The sequence below is a fragment of the Notamacropus eugenii genome, chromosome 3 (genome assembly GCF_028372415.1).
Source record: "Notamacropus eugenii isolate mMacEug1 chromosome 3, mMacEug1.pri_v2, whole genome shotgun sequence".
NCBI lineage: Eukaryota > Metazoa > Chordata > Mammalia > Diprotodontia > Macropodidae > Notamacropus > Notamacropus eugenii.
This window is the reverse complement of record NC_092874.1, coordinates 400,029,172-400,053,007: the sequence shown is the minus strand read 5'-3', so window position 1 is coordinate 400,053,007 and position 23,836 is coordinate 400,029,172. Positions and strand designations below refer to the sequence as shown.

General features: G+C 37.6%; 1 protein-coding gene across 1 annotated transcript; it reads right to left on the bottom strand.

Annotated features, from left to right (window-relative positions):
• Nucleotides 1-14,953: 14,953 nt before the first annotated feature.
• Nucleotides 14,954-20,540, bottom strand: COQ7 (coenzyme Q7, hydroxylase). Its single transcript, XM_072598016.1, has 6 exons — nt 20,250-20,540; nt 17,756-17,931; nt 16,841-16,955; nt 16,621-16,760; nt 15,493-15,561; nt 14,954-15,151 (listed from the first exon to the last, which is right to left on the bottom strand). The coding sequence occupies exons 1-6, from the start codon at nt 20,323-20,325 to the stop codon at nt 15,074-15,076; spliced, it is 654 nt and encodes a 217-aa protein (XP_072454117.1). The 5' UTR covers nt 20,326-20,540; the 3' UTR covers nt 14,954-15,073.
• Nucleotides 20,541-23,836: the final 3,296 nt, after the last annotated feature.

Below are 23,836 nucleotides of genomic sequence, written 5' to 3'. Positions count from 1 at the left end.
TGAAGTTCAGATAGAGATGGTCCTGGGACAAGTTGATATCTTACTATCGTTCTTTTATAATCAATGTTCTGTAGACTCCTTCAGAAGTGAACAGAATAATTGTTTTCTGTAACTGAACACAAGTTTGGGGATATAAGATCATTTTCCACAGGCTCACTGAAAGCATCTTTGGGACAATTTCAATAGCAGACACGAAGGTAGAGATGACCTGTATGTAATTCCTCTGGTTTCCACATGATTTGATTTCTTGTACTAGGTTATTGTGGAGGATGTCCCCAAAATCTCAGTTCAGTTTTAAATCTTAATAGTTTAAAAATGCCTAAGACTTTTGAAACAATCAGTATTTTAAAAGCTTTTAATTTTATATAGCTTGGAGATTAGGAGTAGTTGGTAAAGGTAATATTTATTTAAAAATATTGTTCATATTTTTTTAAAAGACTTACATGAACTGATACAAATTGAAGTAAGCAAGACCAGGAAAACAATGTCTGTGAAGACTGCAACAATGCAAATGGAAAGGAAAGATAAAACAGAGCTATGTAATTAAACTGGCCCTGAAGAACTGAGAAAGCACAACTCTCTCCCTGTTTGTAAAGACGGGGAATTATGGGTGTAAAATATTGCTTATGCTGTCAGCCACGTGAACATGTTGCTTGGCTTTGCAGAATTACTTTTTTCTTTCTTTTATTATGAGGATAACTTGCTGGAGAGGACAGAGAAGAGAAAAATATTCAAAAAGAAAAAGACATAAAAACAAAAAATATCAAAACAATAAGGTTTTTTCTTTTTTTAAAAAAAAGTTTACCTAGATATGATACAAACCATGAAGACAAAACTCTTATTTGGGAAAGAAATTCTCCCCCTTTGCCAAGTAAAAGAAATACATGTAAGTAAAATAACAATGTAAAACAATAATAACAATATTGCAAAGATATTCAACTTTGAAAGACTTAGTGACTGATCAACATAATGACTAGCCATAAGTTGAAAAAGACTCACGTTGAAACAGCTAGGGAAAGAGTTGATGGACTCTAGTACAGTTGAAGCTTTTTTATTTTTGTCTTTTTCTTTCTTTCTTTTTGGACATAGCAAATGTGGTCATTTGTTCTGTATGACTAGACATATGTAATGGATTTTGTCTTTCTTGACTTCTTAATGGGTGAAAGAAGGGAAGGAGACAGAAAATTCTGAACTAAAGATAAAATTGAATTTTAAAAAATACGAAAAATATATGTAAAGCTTTCACTTGTTCCACAAAATTTCTCACACATTCCTAAAAGGACCCTTTGTATAAATTGATATATGTGTATATGAATGTAAATATATATATATACATACATATACACATGTATATACAAACACACACGCACACATACACATATTTTGCCAAGGCCATAAAGGCCTAGGCCATATGTCAAGGGACCATCTCACAAGTAAGATCCACATAAATGCAAAAAAACTATAAACTGAAGATTCAGAAATGGGGAATGAAAGGTTGCTAAACTCCTCTTTCCACTAGTTAAACCAGAAAGTCCAACACAGACTTCAGAAGCAATTATAAAATAAAAGATATGGGCAAACAGATCTACATTATTTCTGTTCAACGATATAATGCCATCTGGGATGCCCAGGAAACATACTCTCAGGAACCTAAATTGGTACAAATCAAGGAGCTAAAGGCAGTCATGTCTCACCCTTACTGATAGCCAGTAGGCTATCGAATGTGTATCCTTGCTGGTGCCATCTTCCAAGCAGAACCAAGGGCAGCTTTATTTCCATACTAATATTTCCATACTAACATATTTAATATTGAGTAGCTTTTAAAGGCAGAAGGAAATGACCCCCTCACCCTCATCCTGGTAGAGTTTATGTAGCCCATGCCCAGTGGCCAGGCACTATCAAAGAAGCAGGCAAACAAACATTTTTTAAGAACTACTATGTACCAGACACTGCTAACCTGGGAAGTGGGGGAGAGGAGATTACAATGACCAAAGTAAAAATAGAAGTAACAGAAGTAACAACAAATAAATGCATGCATATACGGAACTTTTAAAAATAATACAAGGTAGTTTAGGTAGGAAGGCACTAGCAGTTGGAGAGACCAAGAAAGGTTCTGCATAAAATTTGTGTAATGTGTAAAAAAAAGCGGTGTTTGAGATGAGTTTCGAAGGAAATAAAGGATGCTAAATGATATAGGTAAGGGGGAAGTGTATTCTAGACATGGGGAACAGCTAGTAAAGAAGCAAGAAGATGGAAAATGGAAGGTCATGGGTGAAGAACATCAGGAAAGCCAGTTTGCCAAATAGCAACAAAAGTGCAGGAAAGTAACGTATATATAATATAAGGCTGGAAAGGTAGGCTGGGCATTGGAATAAGATATTACTCAGCAAAGAGGGCTGAGGAAATTGGAGAACAATGTGATAGAAATTAGGTTTAGACAGACATCTTACAATATATGCTGCAATAAGCATCATATGAATACATGCCTAGCTCTAAAGGATTGTATCATATGGAGGGAGGAAGAGTGTTTGAACAAAGAAGAGATAGAAACACAGGAAATAAAATGGAAAAATTAGATTACATAACTTTGAAAAGTTTTTGCACAAAAAGCAAAGGAGAAAAGCTAGCTGGGAAGAAGTCTTTCCTGAAAATTTCTCTAAAAAAGGTCTGATATCCAAAATATAGAGGAATTGCTACAAATAGAAAAACAAGAGCCACTCTCCAATGAAGAAATGGTCAAAGGATATGAACAAATAATTCTTAAAAAGAAAAAAAAAGATAAGCTATCAACTACCGTATTTTAAAAACCTCCAAATAATAACTAAGAAGATAAATTCAAATCAAAACAACTCTGCAGTTCTACCTCATACCCACCAGAATGACAAGGATGACAAAAATGGAAAATGCCATTTGGCACAGGGCTGTGTACTAATAATGCACTATTCTAGAAAGCAATTCAGAATTTTATCCCCAAAGTTACTAAGTTACTAAGCTGGGTATACTTAGCCATACCACTGTTAGGCTAATACTCCAAAGAGATCAAAGATTATGGGAAAGAGGCAAAGATATAAAAATAATTTTTGTTATAGTTACAACTTTCCAATTATAGAACTGGAAACAAAGAAAGTACCTATCAATTAGAAAATAGATAAATTATGGCACTGATCTAACAGAATATTATTATATTATAAGAAATGACAAGGAATAGATTTGGAGAAATATGAGAAGACTTGTGTGAACTGATTCAAAAATCAATAAAGTAGAACAAAGAGAAAATATATACAATAACTACATTATAAACTACTTGAAAGACTTAAGAACTTTAATCAATGTATTGACAAAGAAGTGATGGACTAAAGGGGCAGAAAAAGACATGTTTTCAGACACAGCCAATATGCAGATTTTTTTTTTTTGCTTGCCTACACTTACCAAGAGAAGACTTATATTTGCTGGGGAGCTTATGATTAGAAGGAGGCCAATAAGAAAACCCCACATACACGCCAAAATATTTATAGCAGTACTTCTTTGTTATAGCAAAGAATTAGAAACAAGTGCTTATCAATTAGGTGTGGTACATGAATGTAATAGAATATAACGGTGCTGTAATAAATAATGAACATGATGAATACAGAGAAGCATGGAATGATATACATGAAAACTGATGCAGATTGAAGTCATCAGAATCAAGAAAATAATATTTGCAATGACCGCAACATACAAATAACAAATTTCACACACACACAATAAGATGTTGCAAAATTATAAAGAACCAGTATAATCCCAAAGAAGAGATATAAGAAGACATCCCCATTCCACCCCTTTGCAGGGGTGTGAGAACACATATGTGCTACACGTCACTAATATTTTCAGACTTTTTTGATATATTGATCAGTTTTGCAGCTTTTTCTCTTCTTTTTTTTGTCTTTGAAAAATAGTATCTCTTAGACAAGATGACTTTCTGGGAAGGGTAAGGGAAAAGATTCTGGGAGAAATTTTGGTGGTGTAAAGAAGACATAAATATAAATTTTTTAAAAATAAAATTAGGCAGAAGGAAGTTCAGAAGGCAGCCTAGATGAGTAGGGCAATTTGGCACTTTTATGCTGAATTTATTATACATTTCAAAAATAGTTTATGAAAGTTTCATAGTTTATCAACAGTTTATCATAGTTTTACATACTATTCTCTTTTTCTGTTATGTGTATATGGAAACATTTGTGTTTATTAATGTTTTTTAAGTTCATAATATTTTAAAAGAATTTTAGAGCTGCATTTAAGGAAAATCACTTTGGCAATTGTGTAGAGAACAGTTTGGAGTGGGTAGAAACTTGGAGCAGAGAGACCAACTGGAAGTCTATTGCAATAGTCCAGGTGAAAGATGATGAGGTCCTGAATTAAGGTCAGGCTTTAAGTGAGGTGATGAAGTCTCAAGATGCTTTGGAGATAAGGTTGAGGAGTGAGGGATAACGCTAACGTTTCTAACCTGGGAGACTGGAAAACACCAGAAAACTGTTTTCTCAACAGAAATAAGAAAATTTGGAAGAGAAATGGGCTTGGTAGGAAAAAGAAAACATCTGTTTTGGATACATTAAGTGTGAAATGTTGACAATGTGGGATTGGATTTCAGGAAAGAGATTGGAGCCAAATATGTAGATCTGAAAGTCATTTGTACAGGGATAAATCCATGGAACAGATAATGTTATAAAGAGAAGAGGCATCAACAGAGCCTTCGAGTACACCCACAGTTGGCAGACAGGATATGACTGATGATTTAGCAAAGGAGAGAGAAAAGCAGTAGTTAGACAAGTAGGAGGAGAACCAAGGAGAGCTAGTAATTAAGAGAGGCCTTCGAGTTAATCTCCTTAACTAAGTGTCACAAAAAAAAACCCTATAAGAAGAGAGACTGGAAGGGGTGGGATCAAATACAGAGGAGTTAGCCTAGGTTAAAAGGATCATCTCATTATCAAAGACAGGAATAAAGGAGAAGGGACAAGGGATGATGGCGATAGGTTTTAAAATACAAAGAAAGGGAGAGGATGAAGCTTATGATAAATGGCCTCTATTTTCTCAGTAAAGTTTGACGAAAGTTCTCAGCTGAGATGGTTTATAGGGGGTTCAGTGTGGAAGATTTGAGAAGTGAAGGTTTGGGACTATTTCTATGGAGAGGAAGGTAAAGAGCCAATTAGGGAGTAGTAAAAGGCTTGCTTTGCTGATATAAAGGCCGAGTTGAAACTGGTTGAGCCAAGAATTCACCTCTCTAAAACTATTCATCCCAAAACAAGACTTTTCTCCCTTTTCAGACTATAAGGTCTCTGAGGGAAAAGATCCTATATTCAAATATGGAGACCTCACTGCTTCCTGAGAAGTTTTGACACTTTCCTTCTTTTTGGACAAAAAAGTATAACCATCCTTATGAGAACACTGAAATGAATGTAAGAACCTACAGTCTTAGGATCGGAAATATTATACTTGAAATGAAGAAGCCTAGAGTTCACACTCCACTGTCACAATGGAGCCCAAGCACTCATATTGTCAGTACCAGAAAACTAGTACGTGAAATTCAACGGAAGGAGAGGTAGTGAGCAAAGCAAGAATCTCACCAATTCCCCAACTTTGCATGACTAAATGTCTGTCTACACAGTGATTTTTCTAGGACTTCCTGGCAGCACAGGCTTCAATGACAAGTATGTGCTATTTTAGGCAATTAGGTGGTACCAGGTACACAGTATTTAATTTAGTATCAGGAAAAGCTGAATTCAAATCTTGCCTCAAACACTTCCTAGTTTTGTGACTCAGGGCAAGTCACGTAACCTGTCAACCTCAGTTTACCCATCTGTAAAGTGAAGATAATAATAGTACCCACTAAATGAGGTAATATACGTACAGTGCTTTGCAAACCTACAAGTGCTATTGGCTTCTGTTATTATTGTCTGTGTTACATGAAGTGGCAGACAAGCAAATGGAATTACCAGGATGTTTTACTATATGCATGTCTTGCATGAAAGCAAAAAATGCACTATCAATATGGTAAAAAAAAATCAAAATTGTCTTTTTGTATCACTCTACACATTTGAATACGTGTAGATTTTCACTGGTCTCAATCCAAATTAATCTTGAGACAAGGAAAAGTCTTCATGTTTTGAAATTTTTCAAAGCATGATATAATGCCACATACTTACAGAGTACTCAAATAATATTTAACTGGTAATGATTATCTTGGACCCAACAGTGTTCATGTCTAAATACACACAAAGTATCAGGCAATAAATACAACAGGTGACAATATTAGTTATTCATTATTTCAATAAATGTGCTGGAAAATAAGGTATGGAAATTATAACACGTAGACCTAGTTTATTTGTTGAACTGATGAAGGAAACTTAAGGCTGTATCTCTAGCTGTCAGGGCAAAGAATTGCTTGGAGAAAATAGGGAGTGAAATCACATCCAAATTAAAGCAAAGAAAACAACAGAGAAAAAGGCATACAGTGTAACACTGGACAGAGCAAAGCCTGAAAATTAAATTCTAAAAAAACATATTTTATGCTTATGTAGCTTTGATCTAGTCAAACATTAAGAAACTCTACATTCTATATCTAAAATGTCCTTGTAACTAAGTTTAAAGAGAAATTAATTACAATTAAAAGGCAATTGTTACCTTAGTAATTTAAGTAGAAATCCACTAATAGGTTAATATATGTGGCAGGGTTTTGTATGGTATCCCTTGGGGGCAAACAGCAAGTTGTCCTTTCCTGATGATCAAAGAATCAATCAGAAAGCAGAACTCCATTACTTTTGTTCTCCTCACTTTTTACCTTTTATGAGCTATGTTCACACACTAAAAATCAGATATAATTTGAAATGTAGTGATTTGAAAATTTGTAAAATAATTGGGTTCATTATTTGAAGCAAAACTATGCATCCAGACGTTGGCATTCCCACTAAGCATCCCTGAATGGCTGAATAATGCCTTGCCTGTCATTCCCACTCATTTTGCCACCCCTTTCTTTTTTGGACAGAAAAGTATAAGCGCCCTGATAAGAACATTTAAAGAAATATAAGCATGGATACCGTATCTTGAAATGAACACCTAGAGTTCCTGCTCAGCAGTCGCAGTGAAGCCCAAGCAATCATGTTGTCAACACTAGACAACCAGCGAGTGAAATTAGGCCAAAGGAGAGGTAGTGAACAAAGCAAGAAGCTTTCACAGAATTATCACTATCAGCTTTCAGAAATCAATAGCAGTGTTAGATATCAGATTTGCAATGTTTCTGAAGTAACTGAAAGCACATTAATTCTGGGACAGCAGCACCCTCTGGTGGACAGAGTACAGGCTTTCTTACACTTGGCAAGTGTAACCCTACATTATTACTTATGAAAAACGTGTAGTTTTGCAAATGACTTCCATAATAGTCGTGTTATATAAGACTAACTATATTTCATTTGCAAAACTACACAGATTTGGCCAATATTGAATTGTTTGCCTTCCAAAGGGAGGGGGAGGGAAGGGAGGGAGGAAAAGAAGTTGCAACTCAAAATTTTAGGAATAACTGTCAAGTACTGTTCTTGCCGCTAGGAAATAAGAAATACAGGTAAAGGGGTATAGAAAGTTATTTGGCCCAACAGGACAGAGAAGAGGATGGAGACAAGGGCAGAGAGGAATGATGGAGAAGAGAGCAGAGTGGAGATGGGGGCAATTAGAATGCTCGGTGTTTTGGGGTGGGGGGAGGGACAAGGGGGGAGAAAATTTGGAGCCCAAAAATTCTGTGAAAATAAATGTTAAAAGTGAAATAAATAAAAAGAAATAAATAAAAAGAAAAACGTGCCTTGTTTAGTCACAGCATGACCAGGCTGCCATCTTAGGACACAACAGAGGTAGGGTATAAGTCCTAGGAGGCAAAGAAATCCTTAGGGAAAAAGAAAAGAAGGAAATCAAACTGATCCTTCTCTTAAAAAATCTTTAGCCATGCCCAGAGGCAAGATGTCTTCAGGGATCTAACACCACTTTGAAAGATCTCTATTTTACACATTGTTCTATTGTAGATGGCTCTCTAGTAGTAAACCTCAAAGTAAGATATGAATGTGAGTCAATATACCAACACACTAAGCAGAGGGATGATCTAACCCATTGTGAAAAGAATTGTAGTTCATACATACATCTTTTCAAACACACCCATTTTACTATTTATCATCATATGTGGCTGGTATCCAGTTTTATAAGCATTTTTTCCCTGAAAGATCAGAAAGGTAAGGCAAGAAAAAGACAAGATAGTCATGTTAACATACAAAGACAAGATGTAATGACATTAAGAAGAATCAAAGAAGGATTTAGAAAAAGCCATTTCCCTGGTATTGTTTTGGAAGCTATCAAAAAAAGTTAAAATAAATAAAAAAGTAGCCTACATCATATTCACTGACCATGAAGGATATGCTCACAAATAGCAGCAAATATAGATTTCTCATATAAATTTCAGAGTCAGGGATGGAGGCAAGATGGCAGAGTAACAGCACAGACTTGCTAGAGCTCTCCCCACAAACCCAGTAAAATACCTGTAAAAAATTACTCTAAACAAATTCTGGAGCTGCAGAACCCACACAGAATGACAGAGTGAAGCAAATCTCCAACCCAATACAGCGTGAAAGATCAGAGGGAAGCATCTATTGTACCATGTTGGGAGCAGAACACAGTCCAACATGGGCCACGCTGGCACAGACAGGACCTGAGCAGGCTTTGGGGGGACTGAATCTCTGGCACCTGTGGCAGTTTCCAGACTTCATGAACCCAAAATATCAAGGACAAATTGGAAGGTCAGTGGAAAAAAACCTGTGGGACCTGTGTGAGAGAGGAGAGAGGTCTAGCCCCAGCCCCAAGGCAGTGGATAGGGTGGAGAAACCTGAGGTGGCAGCAGCATCAGGGGCAGAGGCAATGACTGTTTCTGGAGCTCTAGGCCTACAGATTGTGGGGGGACTGAACGGCTGATGTTACACTCCCCCTCACCCACGGGAAGCAGAGAACTACCTTAACAAAGAGCTCAAAAGTCAAGCAAATGACTGGGAAAATGAGCAAAAACTGGAAAAAGAATCAGACTGTAGAATCTTACTTTGGTGACAAGAAAGATCAAAATATACAACCAGCAGGAGACAACAAAGTCAAAGCTCTTACATCCAAAGCCTCCAAGAAAAATATGAATTGGTCTCAGGCTATGGAAGAGCTCAAAAAGGATTCTGAAAATCAAATAAGAGAAGTAGAACAAAAATTGGGAAGAGAAATGAGAGTGATGCAAGAAAATCATGAAAAACGAATTAACTGCTTGCTAACAGAGACCCAACAAGTGCTGAAGAAAATAACACTTTAAAAAACAGACTAACCCAAATGACAAAAGAGATCCAAAAAGTCAATGAGAAGAAGAGTGCCCTAAAAAACAGAACGGGCCGGATGGAAAAGGAGGCCCAAAAGCTCACTGAAGAAAATAATTTCTTGAAGATTACAATGGAGCAGACGGAAGCTAATGACTTTATGAAAAATCAAGAAATTATAAAACAAAAACAAAACAATGAAAAAATAGAAGACAATGAGAAATATCTCATTAGAAAAACAACTAACCTGGAAAATAGATCTAGGAGGGACAATTTAAAAATAATTGGACTACCTGAAAGCCATGATCAAAGAGACTAGACATCATCTTTCAAGAAATTATTAAGGAAAACTACCCCGATATTCTAGAACTAGAGGGTAAAATAGATATTGAAAGAACCCATGGATCACCTCCTTAAAGATCCCCAAAGGAAAACTCCTAGGAATATTATAGCCAAATTCCAGAGTTTCCAGATCAAGGAGAAAATATTACAAACAGCTAGAAAGAAACAATTCGAGTACTGTGGAAATACAATCAGGATAACACAAGATCTAGTAGCTTCTACATTAAGGAACTGCAGAGCTTGGAATAAGATATTCCAGAAGTCAAAGGAGCTAGGATTAAAATCAAGAATCATCTACTCAGCAAAACTGAGTATAATACTTCAGGGGAAAAAATGGTCATTTAATGAAATAGAGGACTTTCAAGTATTCTTGATGAAAAGACCAGAGCTGAATAAAAAATCTGACTTTCAAACACAAGAATCAAGAGAAGAATGAAAAGGTAAATAGGAAAGAGAAATCATAAGGGATTTATTAAAAGTTGAACTATTTATATTCCTACATGGAAAGACAATATTTATAACTGTTGAGACTTTTCTCAGTATTAGGGTAGTTGTAGGGATTGTATACATATAGACAGAGGGCATAGAGTGAGTTGAATAGGAAGGGATGATATATAAAAAACAAAATTCAAGGGGCAGAGCCAAGATGGTGGAGTATGAATGTACTCACCTAAGTACTACCACAAAATCCTTCAGATACCTCTAAAAAGAGAATCTGAACAAATTTCAGAGTGGCTGAATCCACTAGAAGACAGTGTGGCAGATTTCCAACCCAAGATAGCCTGGAAGGTAGAAAGATCTGTTACATGGGGCTGGGGAATGCAGAGCACACAGGTTACACTAGCAGACATCACAGTGGAGTTGAGCAGGAACCACTGGGGCAGACTGAAGCACATGCAGCAGTGCAGATTCTCAAACATATCAGCCCAGGAATGGAGTCCAGTGGAACTGAGTGACAGAGAAGTGTAGGCCCCCCAGTGACAGTCACTCTGGAGACTCTCAGCCCACAGATTAAATGTCTGTTAAATCACCTCCTTCATCTCGCAGGAGCCAAGATGGCAAAGTGATCTGTAAGTGCTCTCCCCCTTCGTTTGTTGACCTTGAAAAACCCAGAGAATATTTCCCCAGAAAAAAATCCTGGAATAGTGGGATCAGTCAAAGGGGTAAATAGTCTTTTAGCTCAAGAGGTGAGGAAAGTCATTAAGGACAGACCCTCTTGCTGTGGTTGAAGGGGACCAGTGCAGGATAGAAACTATCCCAGACAGTCCCACCTCAGTGAAGCAGGAGGAAATCCTGAGCCCCAGGGGAGGTGGAGCCCATAAGCACCAACACCAGGACACCAGGCATGCCTTATCACAGCCAAGGGAATTGGGAAGACACTAGCACACACAGGGTTCACCAACCACTGAACCTGCCTGTGCTCTAGCTCAGGAGAGGAGACTTCCTGTGGCCAGACCATCCCTCCCCCACACCTCACACAGTGAGCACCAGGGTAACTCCAGGGCAACTCAGAAAGATTTCACCTGGTCTCTGCCTTGGCATACCAATCAGCTCAGCACCAGGTAAACTGCAGCACTCTAGCTTCTAGCTGAAAGAACCAGAGGCCACAACACACAAACTCAGCACAAGAACTGTGGGACAGAGCTCCCTGTGCCCCAGAAGCAGAGATCCACTTTAAAAGCCAGGAAAAAGGTAATCACCATGAGCAAGAAGCAAACCAGAAAAGACCACAGAATCTTACTATGGAGACAAATACAGAAGAGGTCAGCATTGAAACTGTAGTTCCATCTGAAACCTCAGAGGGAATATCAACTGGTCTTAAGCCCAAAGAACATTCTTGGAAGACTTCAAGAAGGATTTTAAAAGCCAAATTAGGGAGGTAGAAGAAAAATTGGCCAATGATTTTAAAAATATGAAAAAGGGATTCACTGAAGAGAACATCTCCTTAAAAAGGAAAATTGGCAAATGGAAAAGGAAGCACAAAACCTAACTGGGAAAAATGGACAAATGGAAAAGGAAGTACAAAACCCAGCTAAAGAAAATAACTCTTTAAAAGGAATAACTGGACAAATGGAAAAGGAGATACAAAAGTTAACTGAAGAAAACAATCTATTAAAAGTTAGAATTGGGCAAGTAGAAGCTAATGATTCTATGAGACATTAAGAATCAGTCAAATAGAATCTAAAGAATGAACAAAGAGAAGAAAATGTAAAATATCTCATTGGTAAAAGAACTGATCTGGAAAATAGATCCAGGAGAGAAAAATCTAAGAATTCAGAGTCTACCAGAAAGCTATGATTCAAAAAAAGAGCCTGGACAATATCTTCCAAGAAATTATCAAGGAAAATTACCCTGAGGTCCTAGATACAAAGGAAAAAACAGTCATCGAAAGAATCCACCGATTACCTCCTGAAAGAGATCCCAAACTGAAAATGCCAAGGAATATTGTTGCAAAATTCCAGAACTATAAAGGAGAAAATACTGCAGGCAGCCAGAAAGAAACAATTTAAACACTGAGAAACTAGAGTCAGGATCACACAGGACCTTGAAGCTTCTACATTAAAAGATCAGCAGGATTGGAAAATGATATTCCATAAGGCAAAGGAACTTGGAGTACAATCAAGGATCAATTACCCAGCAAATTTGAACATACTTCATGAAAGGAGATGGACATTCAATAAAATAAGGGATTTCCAGACCTTCCTGATAGACAGGGCAGAGATCAATAGAAAATTTGATCTTCAAATATAAGTCTCAAGAAAGGTATAAAAAGGTAAATGGGGGGGGGGGGGTAGGAATCGTGTTATTCAATATGAGCAAACTGTTTACATCCCTATAAGGGAAGATGACACCTGTTAATCCTGAGAATTGTATATTTATATTTAAAAGGGATATACATAGACAGAGGGAGTGGGTATAAATTAACTGATGTGATGATAACAGAATGAAATTTAAGGGTTAGAAGGGATTGTAATAAGGGATGTGAAAAGGAGGAGGCCGAAAAAGGTAAATTATATCACAGAAAGAGGCACAAAAACATATTACAGTAGAGGGAAAGGGGAGGAAGATGAGCACTGTTTGAGATTTACACTCATTTGATTTGATTCAAGGAGGGAAAAACAAAAAATAAAATTCAGAAGTGAGAGAGGAATATATCGGGAGGATAAAGGGAGAAATAGAATGGGGCAAATTATCTCTCACATAAAGGAGGAAAGAAAAAGCTTTTTTAATGGAGGGAAGGAGGGGGGAGGTGAGGGGAAAAGTTAACCTTACTCTTATTGGATTTGGCTTAAGAAGGGAATAACATGCACACTGAAATTTCAATTTGCTATGAAAATCTATCTTATAATACAAGAAAGTAGGGGGGAAAGGAATAAGCAGGGGGTGGGGGGGGAACAAGAGAAGGGAGGGCAAATGGGAGGAGGGGATAATTAGAAGTAAACACTTTTCAGGAGGGATAGGGTAAAAAGAGAGAATAGAATAAATGAGAGGCAGGATAGGATAGATGGAAATATAGTTAGTCTTTCACAATATGACTGTTACGGGAGCATTTTGCATAACTACACATGTATAACCTATACTGAATTCCTTGCGTTGTCAGTGGGGATGGATGGGGAGGGCAGGAGAGAAGTTGGGACTCAGAGTTTTAAACACAAATGTTAAAAATTGTTTTTACATGCAACTGGGAAATAAAATATGCAGGCAAGGGGGTATAGAAATCTATCTTACCCTACAAGAAAATAGAGGGGATGGGGATAACAGAAGGGAGAGGTGTGACAGAAGGGAGGGCAGATTGGGGGAAGTGGTAATCAGAATGCACGCTGTTTTGGGGTGGAGAGATGGGGAGAAAATTTGGAACTCAAAATCTTGTGGAAGTGAATGTTGAAAATTAAAAATAAGTTTAAAATGAAAAAAAAATTTCAGTCACAATGCAAAGTGCCTTCATATAAGCATAACCACCAAAACACATTATTCAAACTTACCTTATTAAGAGAAATTTTAAAGAATTACATTATTTTCCCAGAAGGCCAAATATTTTATTATCACTATGGTAGTTTAAAGGTCAATCTACTAAAGCAGGAGTTTCTCTACCCAACATGTATAAGAATAAATTTTTCTGTACAATATGAAATTTAAAGTCCTGTACTTAGATGATGATTCATTTGAACTGTCTCCATTGTTAGCCAAGACAAAAGGTGGAGGGGTTTCCTAGACTTTCTAACTATCCTCCCCTCTATACTCCTTTCCCCACACTCCTACCAAAAAAATAAATTAATAAATCCTTAGTGCTCTCTATCTGGAAGCACAAAAGCAGATGTAATATGCTGCCTTAGAGTTGTAAAATACAGAGCTGGATGATACCTCAGAGGCCTAACCCTTCCTAAATTCCAAACACCACTACAAAATCCCCAACAACTAATGGCACATATTTTAGGAGGCTAAACAGTTGCTTTTCAGGGGTGTTCTAGACTACAGGATTCATGACAGAAGCAGCATTAGAGTAAATGGTCCCTTCCAACATTGCATTTAGAATAAGAGGGATTTGGAGTACAAAATTTTACTCTTTTTTTTCATTCCAATTTAGCAAAAATATTCAGAAACTCTACTTCACCTAGACACTTGTACGGTATTTAAGCACAGATATGTGGGGAGTACACTTTTTAACAAACCAAAACAACTGCTATGGTTACCACTTGAATGTTTAATTAGAATTGTTTGTATCCTTTTTAATCAATATAATTAGTATGTATCATATGTCTATGTGGAATGTGCTGTGCTATGTCATTGTGGAAGGCTAGTACTCTAAAACACAGTACTTGTCCTCAAGCATTTTATTACCACTTAATCTGTCTGAATCCTAAGAATCTTAAGTCATAAAAGATACAAATATGATCATTTTAGTCATGTTGGGTCAATTTCCAAAAGACAGTTTTACAAAAAATGAAAACCCACATTAGTTAAAGAAGCTCTGAATTCTTCATGAAGTAAGCATTCTAATTTACTTGACAGAGAATTTAATACTTAAGAAAAAACTCTTGACATGTCAATCTTAAAACATGCTGTTTTTAAATGACTATAATTTATAATGTCAAGGAATTCTGATTCTGTTTTTTCAAATCTTTCTGTTAGTTTTGTGATCATCCAAATTTAATGATTAAAGATGAGACCAAAGGAGGTATAACTTTGTTGTGTAATGTCAGTACATACATCTGAATGCCACCCTGTAACATGAAGGCAGTATACGGAAAAATCAAAGATTTTTTAGAGGAGAATTATTCAATTTATTAACAAAATTCACAATAATTATAAAGTTCACATGTGCAAATACAGCTCCTTCAGTTACTCTCATCTCTTACATAATTTCACAAAGAATTGTTTTAAAGTCTTTCCGATAAAAATATTGCAGCTCTGCATCCAACCTGAATAGCACCTTTCAAGATGGTGTATGCTGGTGCCTAGGAAGAAATACAAGATTGATTTTATTAATCATGCAATGCACAGTTGCAGAAGTTTCATAGTCAAAGATACAGAATAAATTAACAAGTGAGAAACAATTCACTTTAATTCCACAAGAACTCTTAACAGTAACAAGAGCTACTCATTCTTCATAGTTGGGGGAAGAAAGGCAACTGGGAAGAATTACATTGAGAAAACAACAAACAGGGCTCCTAACTAAATAATTTACATGAGGACTGTATTATAATTCTCCTTAAGTCCATTTTCTCTGGCAACCATTTTACTTTCCAAATAACAGTGACCAAAGTATCAACAGCAAATGTAAATGACAAGGACCTACCAATTCTGCGTCATGGTCAAGTCCCGTGTCATGATGTTCTAGTTCTTCATCTCGAAATTTTTTAATTATCTGATTAAAAAAAAATAATAGCAAGACAGCAATAGCATTTTATGGACCAGAAAATATAAATCATGCCTTCAGATAATCTGAACTCTTAGAAAGAACACTAGATTTCAATTCAGAAGACTTAGGTTTAGATCCTAACTCTGCTCCTGAGACTGCTGGCATGACTTTGGGACAAACACTTAACCTGTATGAGATTGTGTCCTGATGTAGAAAACGGGGAATATTACTACTTAACAACCTCATGAGAGTTGTTGTAAGGAAACTGTTTTGTAAACTACAAAGCACTATGCAAATGTGAAAATCATTACAATATCTCATTTTTATATAGTGCTTTTTGGTTTACAAAGCATTCTACAAACATTGTCTTACGTGATAGTGCTAACCCCTTCAGTCTACATTTCTTTGTAATTCTCTTGGGACTTCTTATATTCGAGGATAAATTGTGGTTACTGAATGTCCTTATTTTTATTGATACTTTGTATATTAGATTAAGCAAAGGCCAAAGACTGACCGTATATGATACAAATTTACTCACAATTATTTTTTCTAAGTTAGACCCACAAATAAGGCAGAAAAAGGCTTAAAAATGTGACATTCCACTTCTTAGCTACCTCTTTTATAAAGACTTTGCCACTTTTGACCTTGAAGCTAAATCCGCTTCAAGGAGTATCTCTAAAAACACACAGAAATAAAGATATGAAAATAGAAACATTTTTAAAAATACCACATAGATGCTAAAGATATGTTCAATGTTGATCATAATGAAAAATGATTCTATATATTTTGTTTGGAAATTGACGAAAAGATTCTCTTCATTCTTTTATTTGACCTCTGTTTATGCTAAAGGCACTTGTTCAGAATCTGCCAACAGTGATGTAGCAGAAAGCACTCTGGACTAAAGTCTTGTCCCAGCTCTTCCACTAACTAGCAGTGGGACCTCAGTTTCCCATAAAATAAAAATCCAATGATTTCTAAGATCCCTTCAAATTTAGTTTTAATTAATACCAATTTTTACATAAAACTTTTTCTAAATCAGTCAAATTCCAAAACAAAACTAAGCACCTGAAGGAGTTCTTCATACTTTTCTGGATCCTCTTCCATTAATGTCCTAATCTGGTTATTATAATGGTGTGCTATTGACTCTTCTATAGCCACAGTGCAAGCCATTGCTCCTTCCTTCCCAAGTAAGGCAGTTCCAGCACCTGAAATTGTCCACATTATAAGTCATATTCTATTCTTAGCCTCTTTCAGGTAAAATAAATTCACTTAAATGGATACTCACCCAATACAAATCCCATTACATTCCAAAAGGGCATCAGAATAGTTGGTCGGACTCTAAATGTAACCATCAACTCATTAAACTTTTTCAAATGGGCTTTTTCTTGATCCCACATTTTCTGCAGGAGAAATAAATTAATAGAGAATTCAGCCTCTCCATAACAAGGATTATACTGTGTGCTATGGAAACTTCATCTTCTCAGTCTATATAATGAAAGGGAAATAGAGGTAGAAATGTGAGGAAAAGACTTCTCTCTCCTATCTGTCTTTATGTATGCTTTACATTTCACTTTTCTCCAATTCAACCTAAATCATTCACTTTTAAAAAGAGAAAACATCACTTCAAAAAAAAAAAAAAAGACTCAGTAGAGAGAGACTCTTAATGTCAAGTACAAATTTAGTTCGTTTCCAAATTAGTTTACTGTATCTTACAGCTTTTCTGGAAATACCAGTGTTTAGATAAAAGTAAAAGAGCTGTACTTATGGGAATACAAAGAAATGAGATCTATTTTGCTTATTTTAAAATATGAAAGGTCATGCTAGAACATAATAAATAAAGTATCCCATACTTCTCACAAAAATCTCAATTAAGGCAAGGCTAATTGCTTGGCAGTTTTTGTTTTCAGCTTGGACTCCTCTCATTGGTGACTAGTGAACATCACTATAAAATCAAATGTAAAGTACACAAGTCAATATATTTGAACTAAAAGGAAAAATGTTGAAAGCTTCCACCTTTTTAGTTCTCCCCTCCCACTTATAAACTGGCTTATTCTTTTCCTCAAATACTAATTAATAGGAGGAATGTAAAAAATTAGGAACTAGGATTGCCTACAAAATACAATTGTGATATATTTACTTATAATCAAATAAGTACTTCAGAGAAACAAAGTATAAGAAGCAAAGATTCTTACATACAGACCTGAATAACTGGTCCGACATTTGTTCTACCTAGTACAGCCATTTGTCCAGCATATATACGGTTTGCTCCATATTCCCCTGCATGATCCACCCGGATGATACGATCTACAACGGCACGGTTGATATTTTCATATATCTTTCCTGTACTGCAAAACCTGATGCTGGCATCTGCATAACCTATAAAAAAAAGTTGTGCTTTGTGAGAATGTAAAATTATAATAAACGTGATTCTGACTTTTCCTAATCTAATTGTAAAGATTAAATAAGAGTTAAATCTTCACTTTACTGTTATTTGTACTTAATTTTCTACTGATTTTCTCTCAAATCTACCCATGTCTCTCTACTGTTCCCTCTTAAGCATTCTCAATACAACCTGCAAGGGCTATTGCTTCCAAACAAGTTTCATCCTTTCTACTTTTGGTCCCTTCCAATCAACCTCACTCTACAACCACATTCTTCTTCCCCAAGTCTAGATCTAATCCTTCAAATCAACAAGTACTTATGATTTCACTTATCTACTGAGAAACCTTAATAGCTTTCCTGCCTCCTAAATAAAGTTTAAATTCCTAATCCCAGCATTCAAGTTTCTCCACAACCTGATATCACTCTACCTTTCTGACTTTATCTCATACTACTTTCTAGACTACATCTAAGCTGAACTACTATATGCATACCTATACACCTTACATATGTGTATATATATTTTTGTGTGTATGCACACATATGTATGCATGTGTATATGTGTGTCTACACACAAAATATATGTGCATACATACACATATATACCAAATGGGTAGCTAGGTAACAAAGTGAATAGAAGGCTAGGCTTAGAATCAGGAAGATTCATCTTACTAAATTCAAATCTGGCCTCAGACACATCTCAGCTGTGTGACCCTGGGCAAGTCACTTAACCCTGTTGGCCTCAGTTTCTCATCAGTAAAATGAGTTGGAGAAGGAAACGACAAACTACTCCAGTATCTCTGCCAAGAGCACCCGAAATGGGGTCACAAAGAGCTGACTTGACGGAAAGGGCTAAACAATATACAAAATATATGTGCATGTATGTGTACATATATAAAGTGTAAGGTATGCACACAGGGAATGTGTGTGTGTGTGTAATATATACATTTATTTATTTGTACATGCAGAGGTTCCCTATAAACACACCCTTGGGCAGCGAGACAGAGGGGAAGAAAAGAGAAAGAAAGGAAAAGGAAAAAAAGGAATAAAGAAGGAAAGCTGTGTTGCCCAACTGGCCAGTTCCAGTCTGGTCCTCAGGGGGCAGCTCCTTTTCTACTCACAAAGGTGGCTGTTGGTTCTTCGTTCTCACGACATCAGGAAGGTGATGCCATGACATGCACCTGAATCTAAGTGAGGGAGAAGTGAAGTGACCTGGAGTCAGGAAGACTCACTTTACTGAAATCAATGCTTACTAGCTGTGAGACCCTGGACAAGCCACTTAACCTTGTTTGCCTTGGTCTCCTCATGTGTAAAATGAGGCAGAAAAAGAAATGGCAAGCCTTTACATTATCTCTGCCCAAAAATTCCGTAAATGAGGTCAAAAAGAATCAGACAACTGAACATTAACAACATACATACCCTGGATTCTCCTACCTTTGAGCCAATTATCTTGTCACAAAATTACATCTTACCAACATGGCACAGGTTTAAAGTTTGTATGCTATACCAAACGGAATACCTGCATATAATTGGAACTTACTGTTTACAGAACCAAAATTACCTACTGTGTCTATTATACATGTGGATTCAGCCTGTGTTTTGGATCATAATCTAACCTTTCTTAAGCTGATAAACGGTTGTAAAGTTCTCATGGGCATGCATAATGCTTTTTAGACTTCTCTGGTGCCCCTTAAAGTGTCTACTACAGGACAGGGTATACACATTCTCGGCAAAGCCTTGTTTCTGACGGAGAGGGGGCATTCTGGTGTTCTACATCCAAAGCACCCAGGCACCCATCGGGAGACAATCTGCTCCTCTAATACCTGTAAGCCTTTTTTTCCTTCGTGAATCTCCATGTCTGGTGGACAGAACCAAGAAGCCCTGAGTTCAGCGCCGGCATAATCCCGCAGTAAATTAAACTTGTCAGCGCTCTAGAGTCTCCACAACGCTGTACCTTGGAGCGAGGAGGGTCCTGTACCCCAGGAAATCCCACCTCCAGCCCCCACCCCCCTCCTTCCCTTCAGTCTTATATGCGATCTATATCTGTATCTATATCTATATGTGTGTATATATACATACACACACATACATACACGTGTGTATAACGTGTATGTGGATGGACGTGCACATACACACACGTGGTCAGTCACCGGGCCTGGAGTCAGGAAGGTCGGACGCTTTCGCCAAGGCTGGCGGACTGACCTTGGATAAAGTCACTCTCAGCCTCAGTTTCCTCCTCTGTAAAACAGGGCTAATACAGCAGCACACACTTCCACAGGGCTGTGCCCTCGGAGACTCCGCTCCGCCCTCTTTACCTGCGGGGACCCTCCGAGCTCCGGAGCACAGCCTCCGGAGCAGAGCAGGCGCGGCCAGCCCGGCGCAGCGCGCCATCGTCCCCTCCACCGAGCAGGGGAAGGCGCTCTCAGCGCAGCCTGATGACGCACCGGAGGGCCGCGCCGCGGGCGCACTCTTATGACGCAGGCCCCCTCCGCGGCGCTCGGGCGGGGCTGCGGTTCCCAGGGAGGAAAAGCTTTCACCTCATTCTGAGTAGGTGACGTCTTCGTTAGCCACAGCCGCAGTTCCTAAAGGCTGGGAAGATCTAGCTCGGGTTCCTATTGGCTGAGAGGCAGGCCAATGGAGGGCGTTGACTTGGAGATTGAAACAGTCATGCGCTAGAGAAAATAAAGTAGGGGAGGAAAGGCACCGGTTCTGCGCGAAGTACTTCGGTCAGGAGTTCGAGACCCCTGTCGGCCGAGTGTTAGGAGAAAACACCGGTCATCATAAATTTCTCTTACTACCGGTGTGCTTGTGAATGGCAAGAAAAATGAGGAGAACTTCGCACTAACGTGACAGAAGAGGGGATGTGAAAAATAGACACGCCAATGCGTTTTTGGTGGAGTTAGGAACCGGTCCATTGATTCTGGAGAACAATTTGGAAATCTGCCCGATGGGCTGGAAAGCTGCCCTTTGATCCGGCAATGCCACCGCTGGGGCTGTGTCCCCAAGATATCCAACAACAGGGAAAAGGACTGAGGTGCACCAAAATATCTATAGCAGCCCTTTCTGTGATGGCAAAGTGTGTGTGTGTGTGTGTGTGTGTGTGTGTGTGTGTGTGTGTGTGTGTGTATACACGTCTGTGTACGTGTGTCCTTCGTTACCAGAGAAGACCATGCCATCAGAGAAATGATGGCATGACTTGCACTTGACTTTGTTTTGAGTGAGGGAGTGCTGTGCCGGTCACCAGCCTCACTTCTCCTCCAAAGCCATTTGAATCCAGTGACCAGATATTCATCAGGATGACTGGAGATGACCCAGGATGAGGCAATTGGGGATAAGTAACTTGCCCAAGGTCACACAGCTAGTGAGTGTCAGGTGTCTGAGGTGAGATTTGAACTCAGGTCCTCCTGACTCCTGCATTGTATAGAGCACATCCACTGCACCACCTAGCTGCCCCTGGCAAAGAATTAGAAATTGAGGGGATGCCTAACAATCAGGGAATGGCTGAACAAGTTGTGGTATGTGATTGTCATGGGATACTATTGTGCTGTTTCAGAAAAACCTCAGACCATCTCTAAGAACTGATGCAGAGTGAAAGTGAGCAGGGGAATATTGTTCATGATAAAGCAATTCTGTAAGGATGATCCCCCGTGAAAGACATAGCTGTGAAAAAGACATCAGCTTTTTTATTACTTCAATTTACTTTTAGATTGTAAGATTAGACTCATTTCTTTAGAAGAGCTAGCCCTAAACTAAGTTAGATTAACATGCTTCTTTAAATCTAGGTTACCTATAGATTTAGGGCAGCTAGGTAGTTCAGTGGATAAAGCACCAGTGCAGGAGTCAGGAGGACCTGAGTTCAAATCTCACCTCAGACACTTGACATTCACTAGCTGTGTGACCTTGGGCAAGTCACATAACTCCAATGCCTCATCCTAGGTCATCTCCAGTCATCCTGATGAATATCTGGTCACCAGATTCAGATGGTTCTAGAGGAGAAGTGAGGCTGGTGACCTGCACAGCCTTCCCTCGCTCAGAGTCAAGTGCAAGTCATGTCATTATTTCTGATGTCATGGTCTTCTTCAGCAAAGAAGGACAAACACACAAACAACAGTGAATTGAGAAGACTTTATCGTTTAGTAGCAGATAATTTAGAAAAACAAAATAATCGTAAGATTATAAGGTTTTTCAAAAGGCTGTCCCCTTTTCTAGCAAAAAAGGAGGATTGACAAGAGGCCAAGTTCCCCCTTATGAAAGCTGGAGAAAGGATAGCCAGAGTTTAACTTAAGCCCCCTTTTTCTTTAGATAAGAGTCTAAATTGACTAAGGGACTCTGCTAGGGAAGATGATGGGGGGAAGAGGGAGTGACTGCTAATCACTGATCATAAATTCCTCTTCCCAATACAGCCTGGAGGAAAGGATGTCTATCATAGGATTAAGAAGGTCAGGGAGAAGCTACCTAGTTGTAACCTGCCTTGTCCAATAGAATTATGTTGAAAACAAGTTTCTATAATTTTTCCAATTCCTCTTTTTTGTTATAAAAATCGTTTCTGTAAATCACTCTTCGTCTCTGACCTCAGAGAAGTTAGATGACGTGGTTTAATATACAAATGGTAGCTTTGCAGATTAAATCATAGATAGCTCAGTAACTTTGTCCTCAGTTTCCTTTTTATTTCAGAAAATCAATTTTAACAGCCACTCTGAGCAAGACAACGATCTGAGACAATTCCAAAGAACCCATGATGAACAATGCCATCCATCTCCTGAGAGAGAACTGATAGAGTCTGAGTGCAGACTGAAGCATAATTTTTTCACTGTTTCATGTCTTTTATTGTTTTTTGCTGTTTTGTTTTTTACAACATGGCTATTGTGCAAATATTTTGCTTGCCACCACACATATAACTGATATATTACTTGCCTTTCTCAATGGGGTGGAGATAATTTGGAACTAATTTTTTTAAATATTAAAAACAAATTAAGAATTAAAAAATAACTACAGGCAGTAAAATATAAATATATTTTGGAGTTAACCTATCATATACACAGGAACTATATGAACCCAATTACAATCTTCCTATAAACAGATGGTAACAACTGGAGAAATAGTCATTGCTCATGGGTAGCATGAATGAAGCTTTTTTTTTTTTTGCTTTTATTTTTCTTGCTTTTGCAACATAATATGGAAATGTTTTACATGACTTCACATGTATAGCGGGTATCACATTATTGCATGCCTTCTCAATAAGTGGGAGAGGGGCTGGAGGGAGAAAATTTGAAACTCAAAATTTTTAAAAACCTAAAGTATAAAAAAATAATAGAAGAAAGGCAAGGTGGGGAAAGGAAGAACTCCTTTCCAACATCCTATTTCTGACATGACCATTTTTTCTATTGTATGTTTCAGCCTAAATTTCTATTTAATTGTTACATCACCTAGATACCTCCATTTTTTAAAACATGTTCTCTTCAAATTTTCCAAGAGCACTTTGCTTCCCTCATTGCCACCATCATATCCTACATTTATATTTTCTTTCTACTTGTGGCACCTCCCCTTCAGTAAAATTTAAACTTTTCCAGGACAAGGTATTTATTTTCTTTTTTAAAAAGTTTATCTACCTAAATTAATTTACTTATTCAGTGTTTTACCAATCAAACTACCAAAAAGTTATTTTATAAAGCTAGAAAAAATATCAGAATTCATCTGGAAGAACAAAAGGCCCAGAATATCAAGGGAATTAACAAAAAGAAATGCTAGGGAAGGTGGCCTAGACATACCAGATCTTAACTTGTATTATAAAGCTGCTATCATCAAAACCACTTGGTACTGGCTAGAAATAGAGGGAAAGATCAGGGGAATAGGTTAGGTACACAAGACACAGTAGTCCATGATTGTAGCAATCTACCGTTTG

Excerpts from the sequence above, each read along its gene's own strand:
- COQ7 (XM_072598016.1), bottom strand. The coding sequence starts at position 20,325 with ATGGCGCGCTGCGCCGGGCTGGCCGCGCCTGCTCTGCTCCGGAGGCTG. Across the intron at positions 17,932-20,249 it reads AGCTCGGAGGGTCCCCGCAG|GTTATGCAGATGCCAGCATC; the intron begins GTAAAGAGGGCG and ends TTTTTTTTATAG. Across the intron at positions 15,152-15,492 it reads TTGACCATGACGCAGAATTG|GCACCAGCATACACCATCTT; the intron begins GTAGGTCCTTGT and ends ATTTCTTCCTAG.